This window comes from Staurois parvus, unplaced genomic scaffold (genome assembly GCF_062004578.1).
Source record: "Staurois parvus isolate SC_StPar_1 unplaced genomic scaffold, SC_StPar_1.0 ptg000006l, whole genome shotgun sequence".
NCBI lineage: Eukaryota > Metazoa > Chordata > Amphibia > Anura > Ranidae > Staurois > Staurois parvus.
This window is the reverse complement of record NW_028317802.1, coordinates 17,419,533-17,440,716: the sequence shown is the minus strand read 5'-3', so window position 1 is coordinate 17,440,716 and position 21,184 is coordinate 17,419,533. Positions and strand designations below refer to the sequence as shown.

General features: G+C 40.8%; 1 protein-coding gene across 1 annotated transcript in view; it reads right to left on the bottom strand.

Moving 5' to 3' along the window:
• The window catches only part of GABRA1 (gamma-aminobutyric acid type A receptor subunit alpha1), a 185,187-nt gene that overhangs the window by 114,728 nt on the left and 49,275 nt on the right, over positions 1–21,184 (bottom strand). The window contains exon 3 of the mRNA XM_089663299.1: positions 11,273–11,382. Coding sequence (XP_089519425.1) covers positions 11,273–11,382 — 110 coding nt within the window. The remainder of the gene's footprint in view (positions 1–11,272; positions 11,383–21,184) is intronic.

The window sequence follows — 21,184 nt, the reverse complement described above, 5'->3', positions numbered from 1 at the left end:
CCGACACTTTTGAATAGTCTTTTCCTGACAATCCTCCCCAAGCTGCTATCATCCCTGCTGCTTGTGCACCTTTTTCTTCCACACTTTTCCCTTCCACATAACTTTCTATTAATGTGCTTTGATACAGCACTTTGGGAACATCCAACTTCTTTTGCAATTACCTTTTGAGGCTTTCCCTCCTTATGTCAATGATGATTTTCTGCACAACTGTCAGGTCAGCAGTCTTTCCTCTGATTTTCTGAGATTGTGGATTTGGGGTTTTCATGAGCTGTAAGCCATAATCATCACAAATATGACAAACCACGGCTTGAACTATCTTGATTTGCATGCAATGAGTCTATCTCATATATTAGTTTCACCTTTTTAAGTTGCATTACTGAAACAAATGAACTTTTGCACGATATTCTTATTTTTGAGTTCTGCCTGTATATACATGTTAAAGATATGCACACATAGATATAGAAGCACAGAACCTTTAACAATTGTATTTGAATATAAATGCATATTTTGTCATATTATGTATAATACTCTTATATGGTTATATAGTTTTGTATTGCATATAATTATCACAATATATGCAATGTCATCTTTTAATATTATTAACACAGAAACATCACCGCTGAATTAGATTAAGGTTGTTGTCCTTTAAATGGGCTGCCTTTTTTAATGTACATAATGATCCTTGGCTCCCCTTCCCTCCTCCGGATCCGCCTTTATATTAGACTGATACCCACAGCATCCAATCCGGTCTGAAGAAGAAGCTGAAGCTTGGAAATGGGTCACCTGACTTGCCTGTGCTCTCCCATTGGTCACTACTTCTGGCTTGGTCCCCCGTTATTTCACACTGTTTACGACACACGCGGCTGACAGCTCACGGTCTGGCAAGGCATTCCCAGACTGACAAGTGGCAGATTACCATTGGCTGACCCCGGCACATCTCCACTGGGCTTACATACCAGTACATAATTACCAAATGCTACCTTTTGTGAGTAGTTTTTTTTAGCTGCTTTTATTAATTAAATCTTGTTTTAAATACTACACCTAGGCTGGCGCCACCGTTTGTTCCTACAAGGATTGCTTCACTCTATGGGGAGATGCCACTGACATGATATCCACTCTTAAATTATGGACTTATTTTTATACATGTATTTATCCCCTAGTGGCTTAGTATATATATTGTGATTTCCCAACACCATTCTCTTTGTTCTTTTTATTTCAACGCTTAAAAGTCTCCTATGTAATGCTCTACCCTGCTGCCTCCGTGGGTTTGCTAAAAACGAGCCCCGATTCTTTGACAATCCCATCTCTGCAACGCAATGGCTGACCTGAGTGGTTTCCTTTTCTGTGGATTTTCTTCTTGGAATTTTTCGCCTCTCCTAGCAAGGTGGAATTTCTGATCTGTCTCCTGCAACTCTGGTTACTATTTGAAGCTACTTCTTCTTGTACATCTTGTTGCTTGTGTCTGGGTCCTGCAATATTAGAGCCCCTCTACTATTCAGTCCTGTGTGGACGATTTGACATCTTCTGATTTACATGCCATTGATTATTAGCATTCTTCTGGCCTTTTTTTGTGCCAGATATGGCTAAAATCTCAAAAATTATTTCTCTTTTTTGTTTGGCTTGTGGTTTTGGTTTGTTACTTCTTTATGCACCTGTAATGCCTATGAAATGTGTTGGCCTTGGACCCTTAGTTTCTTGGGTAATTTTTTACAATAAAGCATTGTTGCCCAAATGCCAGGAGCATGAAAAGTGACTAATGTCATTTTTCTAAGCCAAAGAAACAGAGTCACAAGATATTCTGCTTAGATAAAAACTTGTTTATGGAATTGAAAGTGTTTATGACATCTAGTAATGTCACATTAGAAGATAAGAACCTGTTTAAAGACGTCTACTTGCTTGAGAAGTTAGAAATCTTTAAGTGTAGGGTAGGTGAGAAGAAATTTGGGGTAGATGAAAAGAAGTTTAGGATAGATAAGAAGCTGAACTGAAGCAAAAGTGTGACTTTTCAGATAATGATGTGGAATACTCTGTTATCCTCGTGGAACCTTTCTACTAGCTCCTCCTATGGTGGGTGTGTCCGCCCACTATTGGAAAGCTTCCAGAAAAATGGTTTAAAAGCCGGGAGTCCAAGCGAGATTGATTAGGAAGCCATTCCACATGTGAGGAGACTCTCTGACGCTGGGATTTTTGCCAAGGCTTCATGGGTTCCTCAATCGGTCGCGCTTATGGCTTCCCTGTGACCCCCTGGGCAGTATGGTTCCGATGGGATTTGTTCCTTCCAGCTTCTAACATAGCTTTGGTAATGTATTAATTCTATGCTGTGACACTGTCAAATGATGTGTCTATTTCATGCTCATATTATTATTGCTGTGTGTTATTATGCAGATTTTGATGACTATAATATATATCCTCCTGTGTGTTGTGTGATAATAAAAGTGGAGGTTTTGACAATGCAAGAATATTGCAGTTGGATTCCGCCGAGTGAATGCTATAATGTGCCAGGGCAGGTATTCATTTTGTAGAGGGTCTTTCACATGCGTAGAATATGTAATGATATAAATGCTGATTAAAAGCACCTGTGTGTGAGTACCTTTTCGATTTTGTGTGAGTATACAACATGCTTTTAGTTATTGCACCCAGCATTTGTATTACAGCACCAAACACATTACTGGTTATGATGAGTACCTGCTTGGTCTGTCTTGGACCTCTAGAGTGACTGCAATTAACTGACACTGTTATTTACTTTATTAATTTCCTTTGGCATTTTTCTGGAACAATGCTATGGTGGTCTGAGGAAAGCAAGGAGCGGCTGGTTCCTACACTGGAATTGTTCAGTTAAAAGTATCATAATTTACTCCCACTGTTACTTAAACCTATTGTTTCTCCTGCTTTTAATCAATACCTTACAGTATGTGAGATACCTGTACTTTAGTTTACTGTAATGTTCAGGGGGGTGAGTGGTGGAGTGGAATGGATAACCATTTTCAATACCATTATGCAAAACAAGCCTGCTATATATTTACAGGAAACACACCTGTCTAAAAATAATATCTCCCCTAACTCATCGTCAATATATGATGCAATTTCACTCCACGTACTATACTATAGAATGGGTGTCAGCATCCTCGTGGATAATGCTATACCTTTTAATACTCTTCAAGCTACTATAGATGTTGATGGGAGATTTGTATTTTTTGTATGTAAATTGTCAGATATGTGTTGTAGTATTGCTGCACTGTATGTCCCTCCACCCGTCTCTCCAGAAGTCCTGAAATGTTTTACCCAATTTCTCTCTAGACACCCTAACATTCCAGTCTCAGTTTTGATGGATTTTAATAATGTTAATATTTACAACTGGATAAACTCTCTTTTAGGTCTGACTAACCAGCTAGGGGATCCACCCACTTAGCAGGATTTCTGACTGAAATTGGCACGTGAGACATGTGGAGGGAGAGAAACCCCAATGTAAAATGCTTCTCCTGTTACTCAACTACACACAATGGTCTATCTCATATAGATCTTTGCCTTGGGAATGCTCAAGCACTCTCCTTGGTAACCCATTTTAATTATGCTCCTCAAAATGTGTCTGATCATTCTCCTCTCGGGTAGTAGTAGATTTAAAAAACCAAAAGAGTTTAGATTATGGAAGGTTAATCCATTCTGGTTTGCCCTATTGCTGATGCTGTCTCTAATACTTTAAGTCTGTTTCTAACAGACTCACCCCAATGGGGTGATCTGGGATGCCCTTAAGGTGCACTTATGGGGGCTTATTATCAAACCGATATCACTTATTAAAACTAACACTAAAGCATGGGAGAGACTGATACTAGCTAAGACAAAGGAGGCAGAGGAGGCTTTTGTAGCGAATCCCACTGATGACATGGAACATGGGTGGCTTCAGACTCAATCCCTATATAAACAAGTATGTCTCACAGCAGCAGAAAACAAGCGGTTTTTCATACAACAAAAATACTTTGATGAGGGAGAAAACATGGGCCATATTCTCGTGGTTATTGCTATGTCTTAACAAGAGACCTCATATATAGTTGCCATAACTGGCCCTAATGGTAGCATTATATACCAGCAAGAACATATATCTAAAAAATTTAGTCAATTTTATTCTGACTTATACTCATCTAAAATTTCTAACACCTCTACAGAATGAATTAATTTCCTTGACCGTTGCCAGGTGCCACAAGTCAAAGCCCAAGATCACATGTTAAATGCCTCAAAAACTTTGGAGGAACTCTTGCTAGTGGTGTCCAGTATGGCTAATAGCAAAGTGCCTGGCACTGACTGACTCCCTGCTGAAGCATATAAACGCTATAGCGAGCCTCTTCTCCCAGCACTACTCCAAACATTTAACGCAGCTCTGGAGATGAGTAAACTCCCAGCCTCAATTAATGAGGCCAATATTATTTTAATCCCCAAACCTGGAAAAGATAAACTCCAACCTGATTCCTATAGACCAATATCATTACTGAACACTGATGTTAAGTTGCCGGGCCGTATCTTGGCTACCAGCTTGGCTAAGGAAGTTGGTACATACAGATCAGTCAGGTTTTATCCCAATGAGATCCACTGTCCTTAACGTCAGGAAATTATTCCTTAATATCCAGCTCCCTATTAACAACCCTAGTAGTAGAACAATTCAATCCATTTTGATAGTGTGGAGTGGAACTATTTATTGGCTGTTCTTCATAAATTTCACCTTAGGAATAGGTTTATAGCCTAGATAAAACTCCTAAATGCAGAACCAGTGTCGAGGCTTCAGATTATGGGCATCCTCTCAGAGACCTTTACTTTGAACAGGGGCCCTAGACAGGGGTGTCCATTTCCCCCCCTCCTCTTTGCCCTATCATTGGAACCCTTTAGCTGCTATGGTCAGAGCTTCCCCTGATATAATTGGATTTAAACAAGGAACTCGGGAGGATAAAATTTCCCTTTTATGCTGATGATGCTTTGTTGTATCTGGGAGGCACTGCTGAATTCCTAGCAGCAGTATTAAGCTTTATTGAGGAATAAGGATTATATTCAAGGGTCTCCATAAACTGGCATAAATCAGTTCTCCCACTAGATCCTCTACCTGAGGGTTTACCAGCAAAAGCCTCCCAGATATCTAGATATCTCTGGTGTCCTCCGTTACCTTGGAGTTATAGTTACATCAGACCCTAGGGACTACCTCTTGTTGAATCTTAAACCTGTCCTACATAAGTTTAAAAGTAAATGTGCTAGTTGGTGTAAGCTCCAATTGTCGATGACTGGCCCTGTTAATCTAATCAAAATGATCTGGACACCACAGTCGCTTTATGTCTTATACAACTGTCCAGTAAAAATTCCCCATACATGATTCCTACGTATTGACTCCTGATTTCAGGAATTGATCTGGCAAAGGGGCCCTGCTAGAATTCAGCTATCCACCTTGCAATATCCCAAAGATCAGAGAGGTATGGCTGTACCTCATACTCAAACCTAGGTTTATGCCGCTAAACTTCAACATCTTTTTGGCTGGGCTTTACCCAATTACAAAGACCTCTCCTGGAAGATGCTGATAGGCTTGGATATAGCCTACTCTGCTCTTTCACATCTAGAAATGGGTTTACCTGCTGTTCCTTCCCATTGCCCAATGGTGAAACTGCTTATACATTTATAGGGAGTGTCAAATGTCAATTGGGATTGGCAGGTTTTCTCCACTGTACTCCTATCTGGGGTAATAGACTCTATGCTGAACTATATAAGTTAAAGGATACACAACACTGGGCAGTGGCTGGCATTAAAAATCTTTCTCAACTGTATGCGGGTACTGTTTTGAATACTTTGACCATCTGACAGAGGAATTTCCTATTTCTCGCCACTCTTTTTAACAATGTCTATAACTGTACCATATGCTACAAATACAGGGTGGTCATTCTGCTCTCCGACTGGCTGAATCACCATTCTTGGTTTTCATTTTCTCTGAGATTATTAAGAAGGGAGCCATCTATAGAATTTACTCACATCTACTTATGCAGAAACAGGATTCAGCTTCATTGCCATGTAGGAGGAGGTGGGATGCAGACATAGGCTTTATAGATGGAGAACATGGAGGCGGCATTGGCTGCTGTACCATTGGTGCCAGTGTCTGCTGCACAGAAACTATCCCAGCTATTCATTCTCCATCGCACCTACCGTATACTGGCACAACTGTTTGTCTGGAATAGAAGAGACTTTCCCCTTTGTTTTAGATGTAATGCTCATACTGGGGATTTTTGTCACATGATATGGTAATGCCCCAGGCTTGTCCAGTATTGGGGAGAGATAATAAATGTTATTGTTATTAGTCAAACAATGACATACAACTCCCTGCACTGGTTTGCCTATTGGGAGTATTAGGTGTTGAACAATATACTGCGGGTACTTACATAGCTCTTACCCATCTCTTACACCTAGCACGGAAACGTCTTCCACACTTCTGGCTTTCCTTCCCCCAGCCATAAACAATGGATTGAATAGGTGAATTACATTCGTATTAGAGAGAAGAACATTTATCAATGTAGAAATTCCTCCGAGAAGTTTATGGCTATATGTCAATGCTGGCTTGATACCCCAGGTCTAGCCCCTCCGTAGTTCACCTTACATAGGCTATTGCAAATTTAGGAGCAGATATTTTGATATTATATACAGCTGCTTGTATTTGTTGCACTAGAGCCATCTTGTGTTTGTACATATTAGTCTAGCAATAATTGATGTATGAAAAAGGAATGCTCTTTTCCACTTACCTGATAATATTTTGATTATTATGGAGTTTTCAGCAAACTCCAGCAAAATGTTATCTATTGGTATGTTGATTGTAACACCATGTTTCTTCATGTTTGTGTTCTTTGAAATGGGTGTTTCTGACTATGTTGAACAATACTCATTGTTTGGTGCTTTGATATCCTTGCATAACAATTGTAACCCTCTGTATTTTAAATAAAATTATTTCTTAATTAAAAAAAAAAAAGTGCAGTTCCAAGTTTGTCACACATTTGTTGCTGAAAATGAGGGCAGTGGAATAATAAACTGTAAAGGTACATTCTAAAAGCAGCAGCACTTATAAAATGCAACCATTACACTTTCAAAAAATCTGTCTACTCCAGGGACTGTACACCAAAAGAGAGTTGGACCTAATTAGCTCCACTTTTGTGTGTATTTTATTTGGAGTCATAAGCAAAAATATCACAGATGCTTCATGAATTTGGTGCAATGCATTTACAAGATGGATTAATCAAACATATATTACCGATGGCTCTTGCTCACCACCATCAACTACAACAAACTTTGTACCAAAGTCTCAAACCCTACGTAGTCCATAAACACACAGCCAATATAGTAACATAAAGTCCATGTAAAGCGAGAAATGTTAGATAATCCACCATTCCCACTGCCAAGTGATCCAGCAATGATCAAGGTACTCTCCTCAATTATTAGATGCCAATGACCACAAGAAAAGTCATATAGCGCATATGTGGTCATCCCAGATCATCCTTAGTCATGACCTCTCCCCGTTGTCTCCTCCTTTCCAGATGGTCAGGTGATACGCCAATGATGTATTAGATGGCATATAATCCAAAAAAAAGAGAAGGATCCTCACATAGCGTGAGTATAACAAGGAAGTCATTGACATCTGGTAAGTGAGGAGAGTACCTTGACAAATGGGTGGTGGATCACTTGGAAGTGGGAACGGTGGATTATGTAATATTTTATGTGACAAGTGTTTTCAGTGAACCATCTCAAGTTATCCTAACTTCTTCTGGTTAATAGGATCCCAAAATCATACAGAATATTTGGAAGTTTCTGACAATTAGATTCATGTTTAAGTCATTCAGTTTAACCTTCAGTGTAAATTTCTTAATAGAAGAGGTATAAACTGTCTTGCATGTGGCTGTAGTTTAGCTGACAACACCAATTAATGCAGTTGATCACTAATAGGGAGGTTTATTTCAAAGCTGTGAATGGCGAATTTCACCTATCATTCACTATTAATGAATTAATCACTTTCTCATTTAAAAAATATGCATTGTGAAGATTCATCTACAGTGAATGTTTGGTGAATATCAGTTTAACTGCTTTATAACTGTAGCACCCTCCTAGTGTGCTATTAGTGTTAGTGTAAGTACATTTTTTGTGGTATGACTCATGGTAACTGTGTGAGTCTGTAACTAGGTCGGGTTACTGCAGGTCAGGCTGGGTGACTCAGCAGGTTAGGAGTCTCTCATCTCCACCTGGTTTTGAAGGCCCATGGAAGCTTCCAGAAGCCAGTGGGTGCAAGAGGTGGAGACCTAAATCTGCATATTTATGAGAATCTGACAAATCACAGGCTAAGAGGCCCTGATAGTGTGGTAAGACTAGCCCATAAATATGGGATAGCCATGCTAGCAAGGGAGTCGGGTGGAAGATGGAGTGCTGAGGAGGCTGCCAGTGTCTTAGAAGGGTCCTGTAGATCTAGGGGCATCTTTATCTCTAGGCTGGGCTCAGGCTGACTTGGGGAGATCTCATCAATTGTGCAGTTTGGGGAGGAATCTCGCCTAAGGAGTAGCAGGAAGCAAAGAGGACAGAGTGAGTACATCGGCACACCCAAGGATTCACAAGGAAAGAGACTGCCATGTGTAGCAAGCTTTCAAAGGATGGCATTGTGCTTAACCCTTTATCCTTGTCCTGGGAGACCTTCAGAGCAGCCAGAAGGACTGGTAGTGCCTGCAGACTGTGGAGCTGGGAGCATTTATACAGGTGAGAGGAGATATTTCTACATGTAGTTTGCAACAATCTGTACTAACCTTCAAAGGGGTCCTTAGAGTCCTTGAGTCCATAAAGAACTTTTGCTACTGATCCATAAAAGACTGACAGTAGTCAGGGAGGAGAAAAGTCCAGGATCTTTTTCTGTCCATAACAAGGAAGTTGTCCCCTGTGCATTGTTTCAGTCAAGCTGGGTATCCCACAATCCCTATTGCCCTATCCAAGTTATTTCTCCTAATCAAATAAAATATAACCAAGCTCATGGACTGTTTACTGACTGTGGATGCAAGTGTGGAAAATACCCTCAAGAGGGTAGCGCTAAATATGCCCATTAATATATTTTTAAATGCAACTTGTGTAATTACTGAAGTTGATATTGTCCTTGTATGATCTCCCAAACATTAAACGTCTTTGAAAGGGAGGGCAGCACTCAGCACTAATCAGGTGTACTGCATGCAAATCATGTACAAGGAAAAAAGCATCAGGAGAAGAAAGCATAAAAATAGGCTCATCAGTCTCTCTTGTTGGTCCTTCACTGTACAATCAAAGTCTGTGTTGCTTAAAGTGACATTAAACAATATAATTATTTTCCAAAAAATAATTCAAACACACCCACCTTTTATTGGTATTCTATTTTTCTTTTCCCTCTCACATCAATTTGTTTGGAAGGAGCAGCACACTCCAGTTGCGGTTATGTGCACTGCTCTATGCACACTACAGATCCCATAATCCATAGTCTATAGTCCCTAATCCATTTCAGGAGCAAGCAAGAAAGGGTGTCTACATTCCTGTATACAGTGGGACCATGGAGAATGAACAGAGCCACCCTTTACCAGGAAGTCAGATCACAGCAGGAGAAAGTTGAAGATTTTGAGGTGGCTGAGATCAATAGAGGATACCATACATATTTTAAAGTGGTTATAAAGTCAAGAAATTTTTTACCTTAATAAATTCCCTGCATTAAGATAAAAATGTCCTACTGCTTGTCACCCCCTCTCAACACACACATTAAATATTATTATTAATATTATTATTATACAGGATTTATATAGAACCAACAGTTTGCACAGCACTTTACAATATAAAGGGGGACAGTACAATTACAATACAGAAGGAATGGGAGGGCCCTGCTCATGAAGCTTACAGTCTAAAGAGTGGGGGAGATGGTATAAAAGGTAATATCTGCAGGAGATGATCGAATGGAGGTGACTCTTCAAGTACATCTTTTTTGGTGGAGGTGGGGTAGGCTTCCCTGAATAAATACGTTTTTAAAGGATCTCTAAAGCTGGATGGGGTAAGAGCTGACTGGATGTACGGCAGTAGGGAGGTCCAGAAGAAGGGAGAGACTCTGGAAAAGTCCTGGAGGTAACAAGGGAGCTAGAAAGCAACACATGCCTGAGCCCTCTCTTGCTCCAGCACTGTACCTGTCTGCAGAAGTGATGGCCTCTGTTTCTCTTCTCTCAGGATATATTGAGAGCAGTGGGAACCATTTGTTCCTGCTGCTGTTAGTCAAATCCTTTGAGGAGGGAGTGGATGGGCAGGGCCACACAGAACAGTTTGGGAGCATGCCCAATTGTGTGTCCCCATGGCAAGTTTGCTATGGGAGCACGTGCAAGAAGAGAGGAGTGGACAGCGCCAGAGGGGGATTTCAGAAGAGGAGGTAAGAGACTGCTCTGTGCAATGCCATTGCATAGAGCAGATAAATATATACCTCTTTTTGTATATTGGGGGAAAAAAGATTCCAATCTCTTACCGAAAAGAATACATGCATGAATTGATTTTTTTCTTCTTTTTAAAATAGAGTTTAGTATCACTTTAACAGTAGTATTGAAATATCAGATAACTAGCTTAGTGATGCTGTTTGGCAGGGCTCTATAAATCTCAGGACTGGATGGACTCAAATGTAAATCCTTTGTTGGCTTAAACAATTCCAATATGTATATATTTCAATTGTGTATTTAGCTGTGTGCTTGGAGATGAGCTTTAAAGCAATCCTCAAATTGCTTTGGCTTCAAATTTTTCTGGACCCCAACCCACAACAAGTGTAGACATACAGTTCAAGATTAAGCCCTGGTTCACACTGATGCAAAGTTGACCATTCAAATGACACGACAAATTACATCTGATGATCGACAAAGGCACCAAGTGAAGTCACATGATTTCAAGGTTGGATCCAGTGTGAACCAGGGCTTTAACTTGTTTTAGACTTTTCTTTACTGCATGCTTGTTCAGGAGCCAATCACAGCCAGACAAGCTGTCCTTGTAGTAGAATGCCATCAATATTTCTCTCATGGCAATTACATTTTAAATAAGATCAATACAAATTAGTTTTGATAGGTTGCTATGGTCTGCTGCACTTCATACAATTCCCTGCTCAGTAAGTAAAAATTTGAGTATATTTGTAATTGTGCGCACTTATAGTATTCATTTTTAACACATGTACAGTCACGTGTGCTCTGGCAACTTGGTAGATATTATATGATTAAGCACAGTTGCAGAATTAAAAACAATTACCAACCTCCCAATCCCGGTCTTAAGCGGTTATCATAGCCATCTAGGAGACGATCCAGGATCCTTGTGAATACTGTGGTATTGTCTCTAATCTCATCCTGTGTGCTTTGTCCACAACTGAAATTACAGGACATTGAAAAAAATATATATTATTAAGCATTGAGCTCAATACAATCCTGCCATCAGTAATTCTCAAATCTACTTATGTTCGCTTATGCTGATTCAGAGACACAAAATCTCTTCTATTCAGCACGATTGTCATTCCAAAGTAATTACTACTAAAGATGTCTCCTTAACTCACTCAGCTTTTTCCATTTTTAATCAACATATCACTCAATCCTTAATACTGAGGATCACGCTGAACGGAAGTGACTGACGTCACAAATAAGGCATATTTATGCTTAGCAGTGCAGATGGGGATCTGGTAAGATATGTAGCCGTTACCACAGTTTCCTTCTGTTCTATTTCTGATACAAATACTGTACACTATAAATAATACAGCCAAATTATAGATCATCGGGTGATCATTAAAACTACACTTAATGAAGTTAACTTTGCTGTAGTATGTAGTTTACTTTTTGGCTCAGGACCAGGAAACCTAAAAACAAAAAACTTTTTCTTGTAAAACACTACAAATATCATAATAACAAATATGTCATTTAAAACATTCTCATCAAGAACACCAGTCTCTGCATGCAGATGTAGTTCACCAAAACAAACATGTACCCTTTTGGCACAAAAGAACAGGAAATGGTTCATTAGGATGCCTGAAAATCTCTGATAGCAGCATTAACACTAGACCTTTCAATCTGGTAGTGGCTCTGAGATAGAAACTGACCTTGATATCTCCCTATGTACCATATGAATCTAGTTTAACAGGAATAGAAAATCAAGTCCTCTAGGGCTGGAATTAGCCTTTAAATATGACTAGGCTGCAAGAACAAGCCCTGAAAAATAGCTTTTTAACATACATTTTTCAGCCAACACCTTTAATGCATTTCAAGGTGTTAACAATTCCCTCTTAGTGTTAAAATCGTTAGGAGGCATACTACTGAAAAATGAAGGCCCTACCAGGCCAGAATATTGGGGGTTTAGAGCTATTCACTCTACTAGATGCTGTCTGTAAACGGATGGCCTTCTGCAAACAGCCATGCCAGCAATGCAAGCTGAAGTCCACTCTAAAGTTAACAGTTAACCTAGTGATTTGACTTTTCTCTGCTGAGGAGAAGTCCGTAAATTCCTACATCCATGCTAAACAGTGTGGATGGATGAATCTCCCATTGCTAACTATTGTTGCTTGACAGCTAGCACAGCACATTGCAGCTCTCAGAATAAGGTGACCTCAGCTGATTGGCTGTGAGCACTGTTTGTTCTGATTTTTTTCTGCCCGGCTCCTTCACTTACTCATAGTTTTCCGAGCTCATGGTGTCAGTAGGGTCAACCATTGTTCAAATGTTGGATGAATCATGGGAATAGGCTGAAAGTGAACCCATGTAAGGCCAGCAAAAGTTTTAACAGAATCAATAATAGGATACACGCTGAAGCATACTGTGGGTGCAACTAGTAGACTTCACCAGAAACTTTGGATTAAACAAAGGGGGCTCTTCCCTCCAATCAGCTTTCAGTCCTCGGACCCTTTTTTCTGATCGCTGAGACCAGCTTAAAAATTCAGCTTTTTGAATGCGCTGTAGAGAAGAGAAGACTGCAGATAGACAGACAGGTACAACTTGTGTAGGAGGTTTTGCTTCATCTCTGTGTAGCAATTGAGGTCAGTCACTTTACAACCACTTTAAATCAGAGGCTGGAAAATTTTGTCAAAGCAAGTCAAGCAGTTGTGCGTTAAAGTCTTCATTACAGAGAGACTATCATGGTTTGGGGTACAAAAAATAAATTTTATATATATATATATAATATGGCATAGGTCAAGTCATTGTTAATTTCAGCTTAAGCTATGTGTGTCACATTGTTAACTTGGGAAAGGGACACTGCAAGTCCCCAAAATGTTGTATAGGTATTGTCACCAAATGCAATATAATAAAGGAAAATAGTCTTCTGCAGTACTGGTGACTCTCTAGGTTCCTAGGCTAGTCTACTAATCCATGTGAAAATAAATTCCTAAGATAAACCTGGAAGAAATTAAAAATAAAAATATTAATATGCAATACTTCTTATTCTCCTGAGAAAAAAGTGTTAAGTTATTTTAGGAGCTATAGATAGATTTCCTTTTAACTTTCATGCCAGAAAGTTCTCTTTACACTTAGGTCTGAGATACAAAGTCCAATTTATTCTAGCTTGCGTTGTGAAAATCACTGAGTACTGCAGCTAGATAGCAGTGAGTATTCTGTCATAATTAACCACTCACTACCCAGGCGAATTCTAGCATTTATCTTCTACATGTAAAAAAAAAAAAATAGTTTTTTTTGCAAGATAATTATTTAGAACCCCCAAAACATTATTTATATATATATATATATATATATATATATATATATATATATATATGCCCTTTTCTGCAATCAGCTCTGTCCGAAAGACACAGAAGTCACGGCGCGCACCCGATGTTAATAGACGCCCTCGCAGCCTCCCAGAAGTAGCCAGCCGTGTTGTAGCCATCTTCCGCTATAGCGTGGTTGGTAAGTGGTTAAGTTGCGCTGCTCTGGCATAACTTTTCAACATGAGTTACAGTGCATGTAACGGAACCGACCCAGTCTGCACTTGGGTACTTCCGTTATAATACTGCTTCCCCATCCAAACACCGACCACAGCCGACCAAACAAGACTAGACAACACCAATCTGTCTGAACATGGAACTCTTTATTTGAAACTCGAACTGACTTTTTATACCCTCAGGGGGCAATCCCCCCTCCCTGCATAATGACACAGGCTGGGGCAATCTACACTTAGCAACAAGAGACACACAGGTATTCAAACTTCACACCAGCAGACAGTCCTATCAGGAGGGAGGGCTGATGGAGACATCAGCCCACTAAGCTAATACACATGAACACATACATCCCATATTAGTTTGTTCCCAAGCAAGACACACAATAGAACAATGGGATGCAACCACATGGCATTAAACAATCAACTACCCCCCACCCAAATATTAGGGTTACAGATCACCCTGTAACCCTAACAGGCACAGGGTGACTTACACATAAGAGGGATATGGGGAGCTGAGACAGGGGTCTTCCTACCTCTCTAAAGTGAGCTGGGTTCCATGGGCCCCCCACACAAAGTGACTCCTCTCACAGTGCATTTTTACCTTATTTTTACTTGCGTGTTATTACTAAGCACATCAGTGTGATGCAATACATTACAGTACATCACAAAGTTCTGAGCAAAAGTACAAATCCTATTTTGTTTTCAGCTTATACTAACTTGCAGGAAACCAATGCATATGTAAATGGCGGTCGCACCACACATGTAAGGTATCACTGCAAACATCAGAGTGTAATTCTAGGGTCACAACTCCTGTGTAGGGCTATACTGGTAATTTGTAAAAGCCTCTAAAGTGTTGTCTTTGGAAAATTTAACGTACTATAGTTTGTCGTCTTGCCACTGGTATGAGAATATTTAAAGATGAAACGTTTGGTATTCATTTACTCAGCATAGAATCTTCTTTTATATTTTATAAAAAAAAATTATATTTTATTTGCATTTACTAAAATTCATTAATATGTTTTTTGCCTCTGCTTAAAATATATATAATATATATAAAATTTTGGGGGTTCTAAGTAATTTTCTACTAAAAAATAATGATTTTACATGTATGATAGAAATGTCAGAATTGGTTCGGCAGGCAAGTGGTTAAAAAAAGGGCAGGATCAGATAAATGTATTGGGGACCTTTCAAGGAATATGTGTGACTTTTTTTTTTTTTGCTTTCTTTTTTCTATGTAAATGTCACTTTTTCTATAGCACATCCTACAGCAAGAATGCCAAAAACATTTGCATAGAGTCCCTGTAAAAATGCATGCCAGACCCTTTGGGGTTTATTTACTAAAGCTGGAGAGTGCAAAATCAGGCTCACTTGTGCATAGAAACCAACCAGCTTCCAAGTTTTATTGCCAAAGCTTAACTGAACAAGCTGACATTAGAAGTTGGTTTCTATGCACAAGTGAGCCTGATTTTGTACTCTCCAGCTTTAGTTCGAGTTTGGTATAGATTTAAAGAGGTACCCCAAGCATCAGCTCTATTGGCTGCAAGATGCTATTACCAGGTTAAATTCAGGGACTTACACATCTTTCATTTCAAAAATACATTTAATTTTGCATGAATGAATACAGAGTTGCATTCATTAGTGTCTTTTTAATCTCCCTAGAATTCAGCTTTAAACTAATCAAATACAATGTGAATGAAAGAAAAAGAGTAAAGTGAAAGTGCAGTAGAGTAGGTAGAGAAACTTCATAATAAGAAGGGATAGAACTGGAAATGTAGCAGTAAGGTCAGCTAAAGTCTCCAAGCAAACTAAGAACAAAGTGAAAGCCTCAGTCTACCTAAATGTGAAATATCAATTCTGGCAGGAACCCTTTAAGATCATTCATTTCTACATACCATTTGCTAAGCCTAATTAGAAGAGAATTTCTCCCAGCAATGTGACTGGCCTTGTGAGCATCCTTTTCCAGGGGTCAGTTTGTTTTATATTTCTAAATTACTTTAGCCTTAAAATAGCAATCTAGATTAACAGTTAAAAATAATCCTGCTTTTAGTTTAATGGGAATTCAAAAGAAGAAAAAAGTGAAAGTGCTACAGATTTTTCAAAGTTTAAATATCTTTAGTTCACAGCTTTTCTGTCATTTAACATTTCATTGAATGTATTTTACTATCCTCTTAATGCTCTTTTTCTTAATTAAGGTCAAAATAAGGATAATGGATTTTGTGGTGTATTGCTCTGAACTACGGCAGTACTAAAAACATTTTAATATTTTTTAAAATTAAACTACACTTCAGCCCAATGGCAAATACAAAATACTTGCAAACTGGAACATACTGATAAAAGTATTTTTTATAAGTAGAAGATACTAATCAGTTTTATTACATCCCAACATTTTAAAATAAAAGTATATTTAAAGTTAAAACCTTTTTCCTTAGTTTTGGATGGGGTAGGGAAGGGTTATTAACTCTGTCAAGTTTAATTTCTATATTTTCCCCTCTGGAGAAATTGCCCCTCTCTATCTCTAAAACTTGACAGATATTCTATTCATGCTACTGTATCCCCCCCCAAAAAAAGTGTGGGCTTTACTAATGCTTTAAAGTATATGTGAAATGCAAGGCAAAATGTTTATATATGAGGTGGTATCAAAAAGTTCACAAGTAGACAGGCAGTATCACCAGGTACTTCACACAAATTAAAAGAACTGAAGATCTGAAGATGTTAGTTATCCTGCTATCTTCCTAACCTTTTTCCTTAAATATTACATGTTAAAGTCACTGACCCAACAAACATATGCCGATCAGGATCTCCGAGTTCACTTTTTATGTTTGTTGTAGGTCTTTGACTCATTAAAAGCCATTTGGTGAGCATTATAGTCAAGCAAACAACATTTTCAGAAATTGTTTAGCAATGATAGATTAAAGAGAAATTTTGAAAGAAATAACAAAATAAAAAATAAAGAGAGAGAGAGAAGCCCAACATTGCTTTATATGCAATATAACCAGAAATAGAATTCACAAACAATCTACAGAAAAATTTAATTAGAGATGATGCTTAGTTGACCATGCAGCTCAGTATTATTTTAAGCTTCAAGTGTACCTCCTAAATTTGTAAGGTACAGAGCACTAGCAAGCTGCTAAGTCATTGCATTTAACAACTTAGAAAAATTATACTGATTTTGGGGGTGCGCATGTGCGAGCCGGCGGGTCGGATATGTCTCCCTGAGGCTCCGTCACGCTGCAGGCATGACAGCCGCCCGATCACAGATTCCGGCCCACACTAAACTATAAGCGGCCTCGGTCACCATGGCAACCCCCCTGGCACCGGCCAGCATGGTCAGGGGAGTGTCCCAACATCAGGCTCCGCTGCCCAGAAAGCCCATTAAAGAGGCTCTGGCTCAAGCCTCATCGAAGATGGCCACTGCTGCAGTCCCTGGAAGCAAGGCAAAGACACAGCCCTATGCTGCCCTGCAGACAGCTCAACCCAGTCCCTCCTGCACATCAGATGGTGAGTCAGACACAGACCTGGGGACCCCCCTATGCGCTCCCACCTCTGACCTCTCTTCACCTGACCTTTCTTCACCTGACCTTCTCATGCGCTTTGAGAAGATGCTACACAAAGCCCTGAAACAAACCTCTGACCGCATTACTGACAAGCTGTCTAAGGAAATTTGTGAATTGGGGAAATGTACCGCTGACTTGGAACAACGGGTCGATGACCTTGATGCCTCTTTTCAGACACACTCAGATGACCTTGACCTCCTGCGCGATGAGAACGTGACAATACAATCACGCCTTGAGGACTTTGAAAACCAGGCTTTCCGTTCAAACTTGCGGATACGTGGCCTTCCGGAATCTATTGTAGATGTTCAATCTACCATTACAGCCCTTTTTCAAGAGCTCGCCCCTGCTATTCCAATAGCACGTCTAGAAATGGACAGAGTCCACAGGGCACTGGCCCGACGTTGTCCTTATGGCCCCCCACGTGGCATTTTTTTTGCACCAAAGAGCAGCGCCTACAAGTAGCCCGCAACGTGGGATCCCTGTCATTCCAGGGCCACTCCAGTTGTTCCAGGACTTATGCCCTACAACCATCGCAAAACACAGAGCTATGAAACCCCACCTACAAGCTCTTCAGCAACATGGCATACCATACAAGTGGAGCTTCCCATTCGCAGTACGCTTCCTCTTCCAAGCCCAAGACTACACTTGCAAGACCCCTGAAGACCTCTTAGAACCTCCAACTCCAACCACCAGCAACCCCATCTGATGGTTCCTGCCGACGATCAGCGTCCTGCTCTCCGCAAAAGTCGCATCCGTCTTATCCTGCCATGGGTCAACTCAATGCCCACAAAAGAGGACGTTTCTCCTCACCTGCTCCGACCCACCAAGACTCCATGGATTGAAGTCTGCCTACCCGTATAGGCCCCTCTGTTTGCACACCATCGGACTGTATCAACTAGCCGGCCAAACATCCTCAGCCTCCATCGCCTTTCACCCCTCATTCAGTTGAGGAAATTTTGTATCCTTAAACTAGCCATTGCGGCTCTTTTCTGGAAATTTTCCCATGTTAACAACTTACTTGTGTTTTGTCTCTTCTTTTTTACAGTTTCTTATGAGTCAGCTACCTGTTTTTGTATTACATGTTAACAGTTGCACACATCTACCTAGGAACCCCGATCCTGGCCACACATGCAGCATGACCAATTCAACGGCATGTGTCGCCCGGATTCGGGGCTCCCTTATTACTCTGGGAACTTACCTTCCTGTTTTGCCTGCAGGATCCTAACACTGTGCATTTATTATTATGCTGTCCCCTCTGCCTGTGTTACTGTGCACTCACCACTAGTCCCAGAGGTATTGCGGTTTTTGTACCGCTTGGGCTAATCATGCTCCCTGGGCCACCCGATCTCTCAGGGACCTCAGGGATCATATTCTGGGTCAGAATGGCCCTCTACAACTTTCCTCTGATGCTCCTTCCTAAACTTATTCCCCTCTTTTCTCTCCTGTGTGACTCCTCAGGCCCTCTCATTCACCTCTACTATTTTACCCCACCCCCCTTGGCACTACCCATCTCCCACTCAACAGAAGACTTGTCATTTATTTCACCACTCACTCCTCCCATGGGTTCCCTGAATATTCTCACCCTGAACGTCCAGGGCCTTAATATACCACAGAAGCGCAATAAAGCCTTCTGCTCATTTGAGTCATACAAAGCTCACATATGCTTGCAAGAGACACATTTATCTTCCATGTCCACTCCTACATTTTTGGGCCCTCGCTACCTGCAGATTCACATCGCCTCTGCTGCCACCAAGCGCAGAGGCGTACTTTTTGCCTTCCACTGCACAATCCCCTTTACACTACATGTTGAGGTCAAAAACCCTGAAGGGCGCTATCTCTTACTGACAGGGCTACTGCTAGACACAGAAATTACCATTGTTGTCTATTACGCACTAAACCAAGGTCCGCTATCTTTCCTCTCCCATCTGTTGTCGATTATTGATCACCACAAACGCGGTACCCTGTTCATCTGCGGGGATTCTAATTGCACTCTTTACCCCTTCTTAGATAAGTCCCCCCAGCCTCCCCTTCCACCAGCCTCCAAACACAACCTTCAGACCATATTACAAAGTTACTCTCTGGTTGACACTTGGAGAGAACTCAATCCGACAAAATGCCAATATACCTTTTACTCTCTCCCCCACAAGACATTCTCATGAATTGACCACATCTTCGTGACTGTCAGCTCCTCCCCCCGGCTTGTGGCCTCCAAAATCATCCTCATACCTTGGTCAGACCACAGTGCTGTCCTAACGTCCACTACTTCATTGGCACCTTCTACCTCTGATCTTTCCTGAGTCATCAATGACAACTTACTATCTCACCCGTCACATTGCTTAGACATTGAAGCTGCCCTCAAGGATTACCTATTCTTAAACGCTACCCCAGACATCTCTCCCCTCCTTTGGGAGGCACACAAACCGGTTTTACGTGGGTTTTGCATCAGAAAAGCTTCTTTTTTGAACAAAGAGAAATGACAGCAACGCTCCCATCTCGAACAGGCTTATAACCAATCCCACCAGGCTTTCTAGGCAGTTCCATCCCCTATCAATCGAAAAGCCCTAGAACAATCACCTTTGGCTCTTGATCTCTTCCTTACGGACCAGGCAGAACTGTCACTTTGCAGGTCTCGGCACAAGTACTATACCAAAGTAAACAAACCTGACACGTTTCTGGCCCTCTCGCTTCGTAGACTTGATCAGACTACCAAACCTATTTGATTATGCGTCTCCCCGGGCAACTTCACTAGTAACCCTGAACGCATCCTACAAGTCTTCCGCAAACATCTCTCGCAACTCTATTCTCCCTCTGAACCTTTTGAACTGTCCCACGCAGAAACTCTCCTGGCCCCCGTCTCTCTGCCCTAGAACATTTAATTACCCCCCATTGAAAATGTAAACGCTATCAAAAACCTGAAATTACGCAAACGCCAAGGCCCAGATGCCTTCTCCGCTACCTACTATAAAAAATTCGCTCATCTCCTTTCTCCTATTCTAGCAAATGCTTTCAATGCAATCCTATCTGGCCACTCCTTCAATCCCGAAACAGTTACGGCTAACGTTTCCATTATCCCGAAACCAAACTCCGACGATGCACAATGGTCAAAACTCCTCAACATAGACATTAAGCTTCTTGTAAAGATTCTTTCTACCCGTCTCAATCCTTGCATAGGCTCCCTAATTCACAATGAACAAGTAGGCTTTATCCCCACATGGCAAGCTGGAGACAACATCAGACGTGCAGCCCTCCTCGCTCATATAGCCTGATACCATAACATTCCCACCTGTTTCTTGTCCCTAGACATCATAAAAGCTTTTGATACAGTCTCGTGGCCATACCTCGACTATATACTACGCCAGTGGGGTATATACTACGCCGATGGGGCTTTGGCCCCCACTTCTTGTCTTGGATCTTCTATTTATACCACAAACCCTCTGCTAGAATTAGATGTTTGGGACATAGGTCGGCTCAGTTTCCAACCTCCCGCGGAACTCAACAGGGCTGCCTTCTATCTCCCCTGCTCTTTGCCCTAGCCATAGAGCCTTTGGCCCTTCTGATAAGAGCTAATCCAGATGTTCATGGACTCGAAATAGGTGGTTCCCACCACAAGCTATGCCTTTTCGCTGATGACGTTCTACTCTTTCTTACCTCTCCTCTGACCTCCTCTCCTACCCTCCTCTGGCTTCTTGAGGAGTTTGGCT